The sequence below is a fragment of the Chionomys nivalis genome, chromosome 13 (assembly GCF_950005125.1).
Source record: "Chionomys nivalis chromosome 13, mChiNiv1.1, whole genome shotgun sequence".
In the NCBI taxonomy this organism is placed as follows: Eukaryota; Metazoa; Chordata; class Mammalia; order Rodentia; family Cricetidae; genus Chionomys; species Chionomys nivalis.
This window is the reverse complement of record NC_080098.1, coordinates 62,656,819-62,672,554: the sequence shown is the minus strand read 5'-3', so window position 1 is coordinate 62,672,554 and position 15,736 is coordinate 62,656,819. Positions and strand designations below refer to the sequence as shown.

At 43.8% G+C, this 15,736-nt stretch overlaps 1 protein-coding gene across 3 annotated transcripts in view; it reads right to left on the bottom strand.

Annotated features, from left to right (window-relative positions):
- The window catches only part of Rnf144b (ring finger protein 144B), a 139,139-nt gene that overhangs the window by 44,714 nt on the left and 78,689 nt on the right, over nt 1-15,736 (bottom strand). For all 3 annotated transcript variants that reach the window (XM_057787839.1, XM_057787840.1, XM_057787838.1), the window contains exon 2: nt 5,663-5,853. In XM_057787839.1, the coding sequence (XP_057643822.1) occupies nt 5,663-5,827 (165 nt within the window). In that variant the 5' untranslated portion in view covers nt 5,828-5,853. The remainder of the gene's footprint in view (nt 1-5,662; nt 5,854-15,736) is intronic.

Here is a 15,736-nt window from a genome sequence, read left to right as displayed (position 1 = left end):
CTCTCTCTCTCTCTTCCTCCCATCCCTCCCTCTGAGACACTGATCGTTTCCTGTTCTCTCACTGGGACTACCATGTCCTCCTCACAAACACAGACACACACACACACCCCCACACACACACGTGCCTGCGCATATACTTATATGTGCACCATATAAATGTTTGACATCCACATTAGCCTCCTTTTGCCTCAGAACCCACCAAGTACAGCTCAGCCTAAAACTCTAAACTGCCTCCCCCTTCTTCTAGGTATTTTGATGGCTCATGCCTCGTTTCTTTTAGGTTTCCACTCCAATAATACCCTCCCAGTGAGACTTTCCCTAGAATAATGCAGAACTCCATCCCCATGGCACTCACCAGCTCGCTTGTCCTCCTTTGTGTCTTTAAAGCTCACACCTTATCCGGTGTCTATATTCACACAGCACTTTTTACCATGCGCTCAAACTTGGGCTATTTGAAAAGCAGGCTTTCATGCAATTATTCACCATTATAGTCTAACCATGTCAGAATTATTCCTGATACGGTAAATACTTATTGAATTAAATCCAAGCAAGACTTGAGGCCCATTCTCTTAAGTGACAAACCACACAGGCTTCCAGGAAAAGGGCTTCTTCCTTGGGGTGAGGGACCCGGCAACCTAAGCTATCTTCCAATCCTAGGCCATTAAGAGGCTTCTCTTCTTCTCTTGACACATTTTTTACTACTTACCTTGAGTTAGTGACTAGTGAGCACAGGGCCTGGATGAGATCATGGGTCCAGGAAGCCAGCGCCTTCTTGAGTCATCTCTAAACTATTTCTCATGCTGTTCCTATTCATTCGCATCCCTCAGATGCCACCTGACCTGGCAGGAGCCCAGTTGTCAGTGGGAAAACAGCACCAAAACTGGCATTTTAGGCCTGTGATTTAACTGGTGGATAAAAAAGCCGCCACATAACCAATAAAAGAGATACAAACAGAGTGCACTGAGGTCATTTTACAAGACAAAGTTAAAGTCATTTGACTGATGGCTGACTGCTCAAAAGGCAAGCCAGGAAAAAGCATAAACAAAGCCTTATCACCTCATATATCCTAGACTCAGAGGCTACAGAGAAATAGAGTGACAGAAAGCATCTGTCCATCCAACATCAATCAAAGATATGGGGATCAGGATAGGAGGACAACGCCAACGCTTCAGGGAAAAGCTGCAGGGAATGTGACTGGAAGACAGACAGAAAGGGGCTCGGGGACACTGCCCTGAAGTAAGACGCCTCCTTGATTTCTGCAGCTCCAGCGAGGTCTAGGTAAAAGTGACTTCAAACGACTGTGCTCTTTCACCATCAAAAACCAAACCAAAACAACAAAGAAACAAAACCATGGCAGCTTGGGAAAATTCCATCTGAATCGTGTAGATCTGCCAAAGGTGTGGGCATGGGTCTACCTTTAGAGTTGCCGTTTCAGCCTTACAGTCATTTTTAGAATCGTTGTACTCAATGCGAATATCACAATTTTTTTTTTGCCTTTTCCAAACCAAGTGCTTGCTTTGCAAATCTCTGTATTTTGTCTATATTCTGTATATACTGTAACACTGCAGTGAAATATTAGCTTGTTTGGTATGAGGAAAGTACTTACTTTTTTGTTGAACCAAGTGCTTGCTTTGCAAATCTCTGTATATTGTCTATATTCTGTATATACTGTAACACTGCAGTGAAATATTAGCTTGTTTAGTATGAGAAAAGTGCTTGCTTTTTTTGTTGACCTGATTCCTTAATCATTTAAAAAAAAGTATAAACTTTTTTTCTTAAATCTTTAAGATGGCCTTTATTCATAAAGTTGCAGTTAGGAGGGGTGGACAGGGGAAAAACTAATCTTGAGTGTCTTTAGATAGAAACATGAGGATAAGATTTGTTTTTATTTTTCCTCATTAAAATATCTTACTATATTTTATTTTACTGCCATTCCCTTTAAAAAAAAAAGTTGGTTCTTTGTTTTGTTTTACTTTGTTGTTGGTGACTCCTGATCTACTTTTGGGATTTGGGTTTTAAAATAGTCGTAAGTCACAGTGCACATTTCTCCACCTTCTGGTAAATGGCTAGTGAGGAAGAGGAAGACATCAAACTCACATCTTTACCAGCATCCCTTGCTCGGGGACAGTTTTAAAAGATGGAAAGGCTCGATGCAGAGTGGACTGTGGGGAAGGAGCAGTAGTGATAGAGTGATGCTAGCTCACTCCAGAGTTGGAAGTGAGAGAGCCTTTTTACTGGGGTTCTCAACCGATGAACTTCTACCCCAAGACGGGCATTGTCAACTCCTCTGGCTCAGAAGCCGAAGATAAATGGCTTGCCCGTGCCTCAAGTCTTACACCACTGGAAGCCAAAGCCTGACTGTGTCTGGCTCCTCCTGGATCTGGGCTCTTCACCACAGCTCTGCTGTGTGTATCTCAAGGGAGGTGGGGTAGGAAAATGTCTTCACTTTCCTGATAAAGGTACCATTTAGAACCCAAGGAAAAAAGAACTGCAGGTTCTCAGCTTCACTTCAGTTACTAACCGTGTGTGCACATAGGAACACACACATAGGCAGTTCTTCCTGAGCTATAAATGTCTCCCAGAGCATCTGGGGGCTTTTCTTAAAGGTCACCCAACAGGACCTGAAGGAAAGAAGGGCTGGATTTAAAAAAAAAAAAAAAAAGTCTTGCTTCTTCTCACTTTTTAAACATTGGAAAATCCATTTGGCTGCAAGAAATGAATAGTAAAAGAATTCTAACTACCCGGAGCCAAGGACGGGTAATGGAAAGGGCAGGAATATGGTTGGACTCTACTTTCTTTTCGCACCACACATCCTGTCTTTAATCTGGAAGGTAAATAGGCCATGCCCAACATACCAACTCTTTCCAGGTGAAATTATCTAGGTTATAAAAACAAGCCGCAACTGTGCTCTCATTATCCTCCATTCATGGCCGGCAGAAGCCGTGTCCAAGGCAAACCAGAGGCGAGGCGAGGCGAGGCGAGGCGAGGCAAGGCCTGCCCGCGAGAGGCAAACCCACGATTTTCACGACTTTGAAAACCACTCTTGTCATTTTTTCCCCTCGACTTCAATGGTCCAGAATGATCTGAAAGAGCAGCTGCGGGAGCTATCAGTGGGTCAGGTGTGGCGGCTGAGGCTGCACTTAGTCCTTGGGAGGCTGAGGCGGGAAGACTGTTCAAGAGCAACCTGGGATTTACACCAAGTGTTTGTTGTGCTACCCAAGGCTACACAGCAAGGCCCTACCTCAAAAAAGGAAAGAAGAGATCCAGAGAAGGTATGGTGGTTTGAACGACAATGACCCCCAAAGACTCATAGGGAGTGGCACTATTAGGAAGTGTAGACTTGTGGGAGTCAGGGTGGCCTTGTTAGAGGAAGTGAGTCCTCAAGGGTGGGCTCTGAGGTTTCAAAAGCTTGAGCCAAGCCCAGGGTCACTGTTCCTGCTGCCTGCTGATCTGGATGTAGAACTCTCAGTTCCTTCTCCAGCACTGTCTGCCTGTGTGCTCCACACCGTGATAATAATGGACTAAACCTCTGAACTGTGAGAAAACCTCAATTAAATACTTCCCTTTATAAGAGTTGCTGTGGTCATGGTGCCTCTTCACAGCAACAGAAATCCTAAATAAGACAGAAGTGAAGCTCGAATTTTCATGTTTCCATTATTTGCACTGACAAATGAAACAAAGAAAAGAAAAAAGGAGAGAAAAATCTCTGCATTCTGCCTATTATTGATTTACATACAGCCTTCCTGAGATATTTAGCCTTCAGGGCACCAGAAATAATTACACAGTTTCTCTCACTATAATCCCAATATATCTACCACTCTGACACCATAACTCCACAGTGTACCTAAAGCCTTCATCCAGATGAGTGAGGACTGTGCCCACATCTGTATCCTCAACTTCCCTTGCTTTCTGCTACACCTTCTCCACATTTTTTTTCCGATTAATTACACACACACACACACACACACACACACACACACACAGCCGGGACTGGAACCAGCGACCTCTGACTCCGCGGGCGGCACTCCCATCCTCTCAGCCAGCTCTCAGACCGTTGCTACATCTTCTCCACATTAAAGCCAAGCATGGAGTTCAACCGAGGAAACCACCTCCACAAGTAGACCACCAAGGGGTGGTTTAGTGGCAGTGATGTGCGCTGCCCTCTGGTCTCTGATGTCATTTAGAGCCAGAATTACCTACATTGGACAGTCTAAGGAGTCTACAAAGCACCTGTTGTGGGCAAATCAATAAGTTAAAACGTGTCAAAGGCTAGAGAGAGGACTCGGTGGTTAAGAGCACTGGCTGCTCTTCATGAGGACCCTGGTTCAAGTCTCGGCACCCACATGGCAACTCATAACTGTAGGTTACTCCAGTTCCAGGGAATTTGATGCCCTCTTCTGACAGCCGTGAGCACTGCATGCACATGTGCTACACAGATATACATGAAGGAAATACACTCATACACATAAACTTAAAAAAAGTGGCAAAGGCTGGGAACTGAACTCGAGTCCTTTGCAAAAAGCAGCAAGGGCTTTTACCTACTGAGTCATCTCTCCAGCCTCTCAACAAACTTTTTTTTAAATCACATTTTGGATAAAATGAAGAATAAATCTCTAACACTAAAAAAAATGTTCAAGTAGTACTCCAGGCAAGTCTGACTCTAACTGCAGATTCACAGACACTAATGCCTTCCCACGTGCTCAGCTTACTGCTTTAGAAGACCACAGGCAACAAGAGAGCAGCGAAGGTTAATGTTGACAGGCACAAAACAACGTCCAGAAAACGGAGAGTACCAAAAATATCAAGCCATTTGACTTTCTGCTCCTGAGCCCTCTGTAACAATAAGGAAGTATGAATCTAGTTGACAGAATAATGTAATTGTTCAAATGCCAACTCACAAATTGCTGAAGAAATGAGAAACAGTGGCGCTGGTTTTAATTAGAAGCTAGAATCTATTGAAACAACAATGTGTCAACATTAGCTTCTTGTAAGGATGAAATGCAGCCTTTGGCTCCATATTCTTTCCCCAGCATTGACACACAAGCTTGAATTCTGCACTATGAACTCTCATAGCAAAAACTGAATCTCTGCTCTTAAACACCAGGCATCCTCAGAGGAAAATTTCCATCCTGGTTTGCACTAAATGTTGCTTCCGATTCACGGTTTCCAAGGAGTGGGAAGAGACCAAAGTATGCAAGACAGACGCCATTATTTCCAACAGATGGGTTCAGAATCCAAGCAAGACCAAAGGAAAATGGTCACCCTGAGATGCTGAGACCAGTGTGACTCCTAACCCTCTAAAACTCAGTGTCTTCCCTAGACCCATCCCCCCTCTACTGGACTCTGTTTTCCTTCCAAGACCTGTCTCCCTGTCTTCCATAACTCTCCTGTTTACTCTGCTTGGTGCTAGTTTTGTGAACCTTTCCGATGGATTATAACAGCCATTCTCAGTCTTCCTAATGCTGTGAGCCTTTAATAGTTTCTCATGTTGTGGTGACCCCCAACCATAAAGTTATTTTCATTACTACTTCATGACTATAACTTTGCCACTGTTAGAAATCATAAGCCACATATGCCACAGAAATGGATCCTGTAGCTTTCAAAATTTTTCCCATAATTTTTCGTGGACTTTTCTATGGCGGGAACATTAAGGAAAACTTACAGAAGTACAGAAGATGCATTGGCATTCTTGGAGCATGGTCACTTTGTCCAGAGGCTGTTCGCACAAGCAGAGCTTGCAAGTGACAATGGGGACAGGAGTCAGGTCTGCGGAAGTAGGGTTTTCAGCAGTCATGGTTAGACACTGGAGGCCGTCGATGGAGTCCATCAGCCTGTCTTCAGTCTCCTCTATCCCTACAGAAAAACCCAAAGGAAGAAGTGTTATCCCACCCATACAGCTAATATTAAACACATGTTTTTGGGGGTCGGGTTGAGCAAATCCTCATTCCTCATCCTCGATGAGTTCTAAAAGTATAGTTGATGCATTTCTGAGAACCGTGGGACGGAGTACTCCTGACCTTGGCAAGGACTTCCCCAAGCCCTGATATTTAAGCTGACCTCACTTCTCTGTCTTGATTCATATCATGTAAGCTAGCTGTGGGAGTTGAGTGATCACTAGACAGGAGGAGAAGGGATGCGGGGATGCTGGTTGAGTGCACAATTCCATGTGGACAGGATGAGTAAGTTTTGGAGAACAATAGGGCAACACAGTGACTCCAGCTAATAATAACACTGGCATTAGGCACTTGGCAATTCCTGAGAGCAGATTTTAAATGAGTCTCACCAGGATTAACAGAAATAAGCATGAGAGGTAATGATCGCATTAGTGATCTTGATTTACCCCTTGTGTGTGTGTGAATACTATCTTAAAATATCACACTGTGCATCATCAATAAGCTGGGACAGAAGACAGAATATTAGTACCATAAGCAAACATGTCATTTGGGAGGCACATGAGGTGATTTGAGTGAGAAATGTCCCCCACAGACTCATGTATCTCAACACCTGGTCCCCAGTTGGTGGCCCTGTTAAGGAAGTTATGAAACCTTTAGAAGGTGGGGCCTTGTGGGAGAAAGTGTAGGCATTGAGAATTGATAGCCCCACCCCATTTCTAGTTCTCTCTTTCCTGGGGTGTCAAGGAACTGTGAGCAGCAAGCTCCCTGCTCTGGCAACCTGCAGCCATGCCATTCTGGCCATTATGAACTCTAACCCTCCAGAACCATTAGCCAAAATAAAATCTCTCTTCCCTAAGCTGCTTCTGGCCATGGTATTCTATCATAGTAAGAGAAGTAACTAATATGGTACATCACTACAAACACTACAGTCAATTCAACTGGCTCCAAAAATACTTACAAATCGGATATCTCTCAAAAAAAAAAAAAAAAGCTCAAGAATTATCAAATAGGTTGAGCTGTAGCTCCGTGGCACAGCACTTGTCTAGGATGTATAAGGCCCTGGGTTCCATCATCAAAAACACTAGGAAGAAATTATCATGTGATCCAGCAATTCCATTTTGGGGTAGGTGTTCCCAAAAGATCCGCAATCAGGGTCTTAAAGAGATATTTCTACCTCTCTGCATTATTAATACTATTCACAGAGGTATTAGTCATGACTGCCAGAAGGGAAATCAAGCCAAGCACACATCAACAGATGAATGAACAGTGTGTACCAAACAGAAGAACAATAGAACAATCCAATTGAGAAACACAATGAATATAGCAAATGTGAGGCTGCTACTAACCCAGACTGTCTTGCAAAAACAAAAACAAAAGTTTTACATGCCAGAAGCACACACTAAAATACTAATAAAAGATACAGTGGGATAAATACATAAGCTATTAACATAGTTTCTTGTTATCATTAATCAATCATTTTTCACTATGAGTAATTGTATATGCTGTTTACGATTGGTAATGCTATAGGTTTATACCAGTGTCACACAAATATGGGAAATGCATTAAGTTACAATATTATAAGAGCTATAGATATCACTGTGGGATGGGAATTTTCAACTATATTAATATCTTATGGGACCATCACTATATATACGGTTCTTCATTGATGGAACCATCAGGATGAGCTTTATGAATTATATAAAAATACAAGAACACTAAAACAAGAATGAAAGAAAAAATTGGAGGTGATAGAAAAGTAGGAAGCCAATAAGATTTTTGCTCACCAACAAGAAAGAGTCAACAGCTGCTAACCCTAATAAACTGAGTAGCAATAGATGACTTTCAAAATAAAGAGAAAACTAACCAATGATTAGTTTCCAATATGGAAGGCATGCTATTCCTGGGCAAAGGCCCAATAAAGCTCAAGACTCAGTGTTCTCACTCCACGAACAATTTCTATCATCCAAGAGCAAATTAAAATCAATTAATGCATAAAACAAGTTTGAGACATTGAGATGTCAGACTTCCACTTAGCATCATGTACGAAAGAAAAAAAATGAATGAATGATGTCACCTCTTTCTAGTCTATGGCTAGATAATCACTTGGTCATCTGACTAAAACTTCCCGGTGCACCACTCTCAGAGTCCCACCAATTTTCCGCCAGATGTGTCTTCTTCTCATCTGAATACAACCAGTAAACAAATGCTGAATAAAGCAACAGGAACTGCCACAACTCCGAACCACCCCAGATCTCAACAGAGTCAACTGGAGCCAGTCATGGTGGCACACATCTGTGATCCCAGACCTCAGGCAGAGACAGTAGAATCTTTAGTTCAAAGTCAGCCTGGGCGATATAGTGAGATCACATGTCAAAACAAACGGAATAGATAAATAAGAATTTAAGATGCCAGTTAGAGGAGGCTACTGTGAAGAACCAATGCTGTTCTTCACATCTGGCCATTTCTCACTTTCTTATGCCCTTGCCTGATATTGCTTTTGAGAAGGAAACTTTATATGGGGGAATTTAAAAACGATTATTTTTACGATTAGTGTGCATGTGTGAAGTATGTGTATGTGAATGTGGGCATGTGTGTGCCAGGGCACACATCTGGAGGTTAGAGGACAACTTGAGGGAGTTGGTTCTCTCCTTCCAAAGTAAGTTTCAGGGATTGAGCTGTGAGTTATAGGAACCAACCCGTGTTGTAAGGCCTTCACTGGAAGTGCTTCTAACTGCGGAGCCATCTCACTGGCTCTATGGGACAAATTGTTAATGTATTCCTAGGTATCTAAGATATACTTGTGGTTTGTTTTTGTTTAAGACACCATCTCTCTATATAGCCTTGACTGTGTTGGAAATCTATGCAGACCAGACTGGCCTCAAATTCACAGAGATCCACCTGCCTCTGCCTCCCAAGTGCTGGAATTAAAGGTATGCACCACTATATTCATATTGTTACGAATATTCATGTTGTTAAGGCAGAACATATTCATATTGTTAGCTCATATTCATGTCATCAAGGCCGAACTATCAAGTGTATTAAACAAGATCTACTGAAATCTAAACACGCCTCTAGTCATAGCCATGACTTTATGCCTTCGGTTGTGAGTTACATGCCTATAGGCAATGAAACCAAAGTTATAAAAAGATCCAAAAGTAAAAGATATTTATATATAAAATATTTAAAACATAGAACTCTTTCATATTTCAGAGACACGTTTTAAGGCACACTTGTGACTGGGCGAGACAAAGAAAGGAAGCGACACATTTTATTCCGTGGAGGTCTGAATTAATCCAAAGCAATTCTTCAGGAAGAGGTGATTATTTTCCTTTGTACAATTAACACCAATTCCCTAAAGTGATAGATTTTAAACATTTTCAAGCAGCAATAGAATTTAATAAAAACAAAATGACAACCTACCACTGCAGAAGAGAGAATAGAGAAGTTAGAGCTTGTCCCTAGAGGGAGATCCAGGGCCAGTCCTTCCTTGATCTCTCCCAGCCTCCCACGCTCTATCACAGAAGCCTGAGATTACCCCAGAAACAGACTGATAACCAGCCTTTAGCTTTTGTCTACGGGTAAAACCAACAATGAGTGTTTTCAAAACTGAATGACACAGAGCATGCGATAGATAGATAGATAGATAGATAGACAGACAGACAGACAGACAGACAGACAGACAGACAGGAAGGCGGACAGTTCTCAAACGAGAAATACTTCCACCATTAATTTGTTGGAAATTGAATTTTTTAAAACAGTAAATAGGACCTTAACATGAATCCTCTGGTGGGATTCCCACCCTAGAGGGGCTACGAATGCCTACAAAGTTTGCTAGTGTTTCTTGCATCTAGAGATTCACCCTCCTTTATCACATGAAACCACTGGCAGAACCTCAGCCTCCCACCCTAACTACCTAGCAAGTCTCAGAAAGCTTGGAGGGAAGACCCACAGGAGAACTAAGGGCACCGTCTGCCCTAGCTCACTCTGTCAGCTTGACACATGCTAGATTCATCTGAGGAGAGGGAACCTCAATTTAGAAAGTGTCCTCACCAGACTGGCCTATGGGCAATCTTGCGGGGCATTTTCTTGATTAATGATTGGTGTGGGAGTACCCAGCCCACTGTGGGAAGTGCCACCCCTTGGCTGGGTTCTATAAGAAAGCAGACTGAACAAGCTATGGTGAGAAAGCCAGCAAGCAGCATCCCTCCAGGGCCTCTGCATCAGTCCCTGCCTCCATCTTCCCTCAGTGATGGTGTGATCTGAGAGAGGTAAAGAGAAATAAGCCCTCTCCTCTCCTGCTGCTTTTGGTCATAGTGTTTAGCTATAGAAACGCTCCCAGATCTCCCCTTCCCTCTCATCCACCAGTCCTGTGTGTAGGCCCACCGGCAATGCACACCCGCCCCCCTTCAGGCTTTAAGCCTTCCAGTTCCCTGGGATGGGCCTCCTCCCGGCTTGTGTGGCTTGTTCTGTCTCATACCTCACACTCTTAATCTCAGATAAGAAAGCGACTTGATTTACCCACCCTACCACTTGCAAGGTAACAATTATAATTACTTTTACAGTTATTCCAAATGTAACTGTGCCTCTCATTGGGTGTCCAGAACTCTTGAGAAAGAATTTTGGCAGAGAGTACTAGGGCATGTTGGAAAGAAGAGAATTCTGGCAGCTGCCTTCAGGTTTCAACTTTCAAAGGCTTGTGGCAGGTTCCACTTGTTTACATATACCTAGCTCAGCGGCCAGATCCTGGGAGGAAGGAAGGCTGCTCTGGCCACTCTGTTTTGTACAGAATTCCCAGGAACGGAGAACCCTCTATCTGCTCCAAGTGACTCTTGCACCATAAAACGTTTGTTATGAGAAACAAGTGCTGTCTGATAGGGAAGGGCAGGAAAGTCGCTTCCCTCGCCTGTTTTCGTTAGGCTTGCCAAAGAAAGGAATACTTGAGAAGCTGGGCTGGAAGCACGGGATGCATAAAGAATTTTCATATTCTGCTGGAGGCCTGAAAAAGCAATCTGCTCCCGAAACCCGAGGGTGGTGAGAGCCAACATTCGGAGTATTTTTAACTGATGGAGCATGTGCCTGTTTGACTACCCAGAATCAAAGCAGTTATCGTGTGTGTGTGTGTGTGTGTGTGTGTGTGTGTATCTGTATGTGTGTGTGAGTGTCTGTGTGTGTGTGTCTGTATGCAAGATAATCTAATTGTAAGGAAAAGCATTTGACCAAGGTACTAATATAGTCATTTGGGAATTTCTCTATATTGTCTTAGCACCTTGCAAAACATTTAGAGAAAATGGACAGAGCACAATTAAAGAGACTGAGCAAAGCAAATCAGCTGGGTATTACTGACGAATCAGAATTTCAGTAAAGGTCCAGTGTGTCTCAATTCCTAGCTATGCTACAGTGACCTGAGGACAAAGACCAAGCAGAAGAGGAGGACTGCTCTCACAGTGTTGACATGACCTTGAAAGACTCCAGGCTGTCCATGAGGGGACTGGAGACACAGCTCCAGGAGGGAGCTCCCAGGGGGCAGTGCAGTTCAAGTGCCAGTCTGTGTGAAGGGAAGAGACTTGGGCTGTCTCTACCCTGGTAGAGCCAGTAGAATGGAGAACAGCGACAACCCCAAGTTCTCGCCTCTGCCTCATTAAGAAGTCTCTTCCAATACTGGCTAAGCACAAGCGTGAAAATTCGTGTGGCTGGCCCTTGGTATTCACTTGGTTCAGAACACCCTCTCCTCAGATGCCAAAACTCATAGGTGCTCCTGTCCCTTATATAAAACGGCATGATAGTGCACTTGACCAGTGTATATCCTCCTGAATGCCTTACGTAGTATCTAATACAATAGGAAGGACATGTGGATAACCATTATATTGTACCATTTAGGAAATATTGACAAGAAAAAAATCTGTATAAGTTCAGTACATGTGCAACTATTTTCGGATTTCTTTTTTTTTTTTTTTTTTTAGATTTATTTCTCAAGGGAAGGAGAGGACAGGCATGCCGCAGTACACACGTGAAGCTAGAGGGCAACTCACAGGTGGTAGCGTTTTCCACCATGTAGGCCCCAGGGATCAAACTCATGCAGCCAGGCTTGGCAGTAGTACTAGTCTTTATCAGCTGAGCCATTTTGCCAGCCTGTTCTGAACATCTTTTCAAAGCTGTTTTATCTTCTCATTCTTAGGAGTGTATATGGATGTGTGTGTATCATGTGTGTGGAGGTGCCCATCAGAGCCAGAAGATGGCATCGGATCCCTTGGAGCTAGAGTTACAGGGGGTCTTCCTGATTTAGATGCTGGGAACCGAACTCTGGTCCTCTGCAAGAGCAATGACTGGTGTGTGTGTGTGTGTGTGTGTGTGTGTGTGTGTGTGTGTGTGTGTGTGTGTGTGTAGACAGGGTTTCTCTGTGTAGCCCTAGCTGTCCTGGAACTCGCTCTGTAGACCAGGCTGGCCTTGAACTCACAGAGATCCTCCTGCCTCTGCCTCCCAAGTGCTGGGATTAAAGGTGTGCATGATTACCACCTGCAATGACTGCTCTTAACTGCTGAGCCAGCTTCCCAGTCAGCCCCACTTTCTGAGTCAAAAGCTCCACTTTTGATTCATGGTCAAATCCACAGATCTGGACCCTGAGGATGCTGAGGTTAACTGTACTCTGTTGGCCTTTGTGCTGCTGCCTAGCGAGGTGGTTTATTTGGTTACTGGCTCGTGTTTTTAATAGGGCCTGTTGGTGGGTTCAATGGTACTGGCTAAGGCTAGCAAACTGTTGCTATTAGCCATTTGCTGAAGCTGTCCTCTAAACCCAGGGGTGAATGGAAGGCAGGTGCGTTTCCCGGGGGTGGGGCTAGAGTAACAGCAAGGGCAGTGAAGGAGCTCAGGGAGGAAGGGCTCCTGGCAGCCCTCCACAGTAGCCAGCATGCTTCCCTTTCCTACTTGGCTCTCTGACCAGTGTTCTGATCATTCAGGGACAAGACAGACCTGTGCATATCAGTCTCATCAGTAACAGTCCTCCTGCATGCCCCGTGACAGCCAGAACAGATGGACCACAAGCAGACCCACTAGCACTCGGAGAAACACAACTTCTGGAGCCTAGTTCATATCTTTGCAACTGCCTCAAAGGGAACAGTGCTCAAGGCCAGGGATTGCAAACAAAGTGTCCCTCATAATAGACTTTGTCGTCACTGATGACAGGGATTGGAGAATCTTCACTGGAATCAGCAGTGGGACTAATACCCATCCCCTCAGCCTCGAGGCAGAAGGGTTGAGAAGTGTGGTTTCTCGCTGTGCCATGAACAGGGGCTTCTCTCCTCTCCCCAATCTCATGGCTTCATCGAGAGAAATGGAGAGACAAAGACAAGAAACCGAAGTCCACAGCTCCTTGGTCTGAAGACTTTGTCTCAACAGTTTAGAGGCTAGAAATAAGATCACCACTTTGTGGCTTGCAGACCACAACCTTCTGAGAATGGCACCTCTGTGTGAGCTCAGTCACACATTGCTTAACAACCGGAGAGATATGGTCATTGTGTGAGCACCACAGGGCACGTCACAAACCTAGAGGATGTGGGTCAGTCACTCAGCCGGGCCTCTTGCTGTAACAAGAGACATGGTGAACACAAGATGAGAGAGGCTGCTACCTGTGAAATGCGCCTGACTCCTCACAGAGGGTGTGGTAATAGACTCAAATAATAAGAACACAAAATACAATACAGATCAATAACACTGTTGCATAGTATCATCAACTATGGCACATTGTATATAATTGTGTGGCCTGTACTGCTATGCAACAGTCATTCCAGCGCCTTTGTTTACACAAGAATTGTCACAATATATAAGGAACTTACTGTGGTAGTCACTGGGCAAGAGGAATAAGCTCGCTTCATTATAATCAATGGAACCACCATGACATGCACAGTAAGTAGGCCATGGATGGAAATGTCATTAGCTAGGCAGAACTCTATGGCTGTCATCTTTTTTGGGGGGTGGAAAGGAAGAAAAAAGGCAAGGAAGGAAGAATGCGAGCATCTTTGGGGAGGGAGCAGGGTCACACGGAGCCCAGGATGGCCTTGAACCTTATCTTTCTGCTGCACCTACCTCCTGAGTGCAAGGATTATATGAAAACACCACCATGCCTGGTTTTATGTGGTGGTGAGGACTGAACCAGGGATTCATGCAACTAGGCTAGCATTCCACCCACTGAGCTACATCCCCAGTCCCAGGAAGGGTGTCTTAAATCTCAGCAAGGACTATTTTTTTAAAAAAAAAAAAAAAAAAAAAAAAAAAAGGATATGCTTGCTGTTTAAAATTCACTTATGAATAAAGTCCAGAAAACTATTTTAATGAAATCTAACTTTAAAAATGTTCTCTCTACAAAATAAATACTAGAAGAGATATATGAACATGACCAAAAAGAATTTATCATGAGATGCTAACTTTGAAACCTCCCTGAAAATAGTGCATCTGGGATGTCTAGTTTTATCCTTTACAGAATGCTGTTCCCTTTTCTAAAAAACTCAATTCCTTTTTCTTGTCTTTGCCCCATGTTCTCTTTATACTGCAGGGTGATGCCCAAGAAGTAGAAACCCATTCCAGCTTTCCTAACAATGCAAACTTATCAAAGAAGGTAGGAGTGGAGAAGAGTCCCGCAACTCACTGTTCTTGGCCAGGATTCTGCATTCGCCAGGGTAGCAGCTCCCTCCTCGCTGCCACCATGTCCTGCCCACCCCTTTCTTTAATCATTGCTTCTCTCACCTCCCACAATTATCCGTCCCACCCCACTGGATAATTTTCTTCCTGTCGCTTGGCATAACAACAAAGCCCTAAAGCAGGAAGAAATGCCTCTGACAGGCAGGTTGGATAATAATGTATTCAACGGATCGAGGAGACTGTGTGCAGAAAGCCCTACAGGACAAGACTCAGGAGGACTAGGACTTTACAAGGAAACAACAGCCAAAGTATGAACATCTAAACCAAAAGACTTCTCTCCAAATGAATAAAAGCATATGTAAATATTATCTCCTCCTGTAAAAGTTGTGAGCTTCCACAGACATTTTAATTAGACACAAATTCTCAGGAGACCAGCTTGGAAGTGTATTTGCTTACCTCATCCACAGAAGAAGGCACAGGGCATGTATTTTTGCATGCCTTTCCCAAATAATCTTGTAACCAGGACCCATAATGCCATAAAGAACCAAATGACATACTTGTTAGGCGTTGGGAAGTTAAGGTGACAAAACCCAGACCCTACGTTTGGACTAGTTGAGGAGAGTCTCAGCAGATGACGTCACATAATCACATATAAGAAAACTTGTGGGTTTGTGGTCACAGCCACATGTCCATGGAAGAGAGGCGTGAATTATCTTCCCGGCTCAAGGAACAAGCTGACTGAAGGGGCCAATTCAAACTCATGACTTCAGGGACATCAACCTTCCAAAGCATGTTCCTAATCAATCTGACTAGCCATGGGACCTCCTGCTCTGAACACGCTTGATTTGACTGGTTTTTACTTAAGGAAACTAGTGACCAGAGAGATGGCTCAGCAATTACAAGTCCTTACTGCTCTTGCAAAGGACCCTGGATCAGTTCCCAGAATCCACAGTAGGTGACTCACAGCCGTCTGTAACTCCAGCTCCGGAGTATCTGATACCCCCTGCCCTCTAGGGGCACCTGCACATACATGGTGCACCCCAACTCACATAGGGCTATGTCCATCAAATAGATTAGGTATTTTAATAAGAAGAAAGGAAGAAAGAATCCAATTGCACACAAGAAGCTGTTCATCCCATGCTGGAGGAGTGCTGGTTTCTTTTATTCTCTGAAGTGTAGTTTTCTGCTGTGCTTGCTTTGTTTTTCAGACT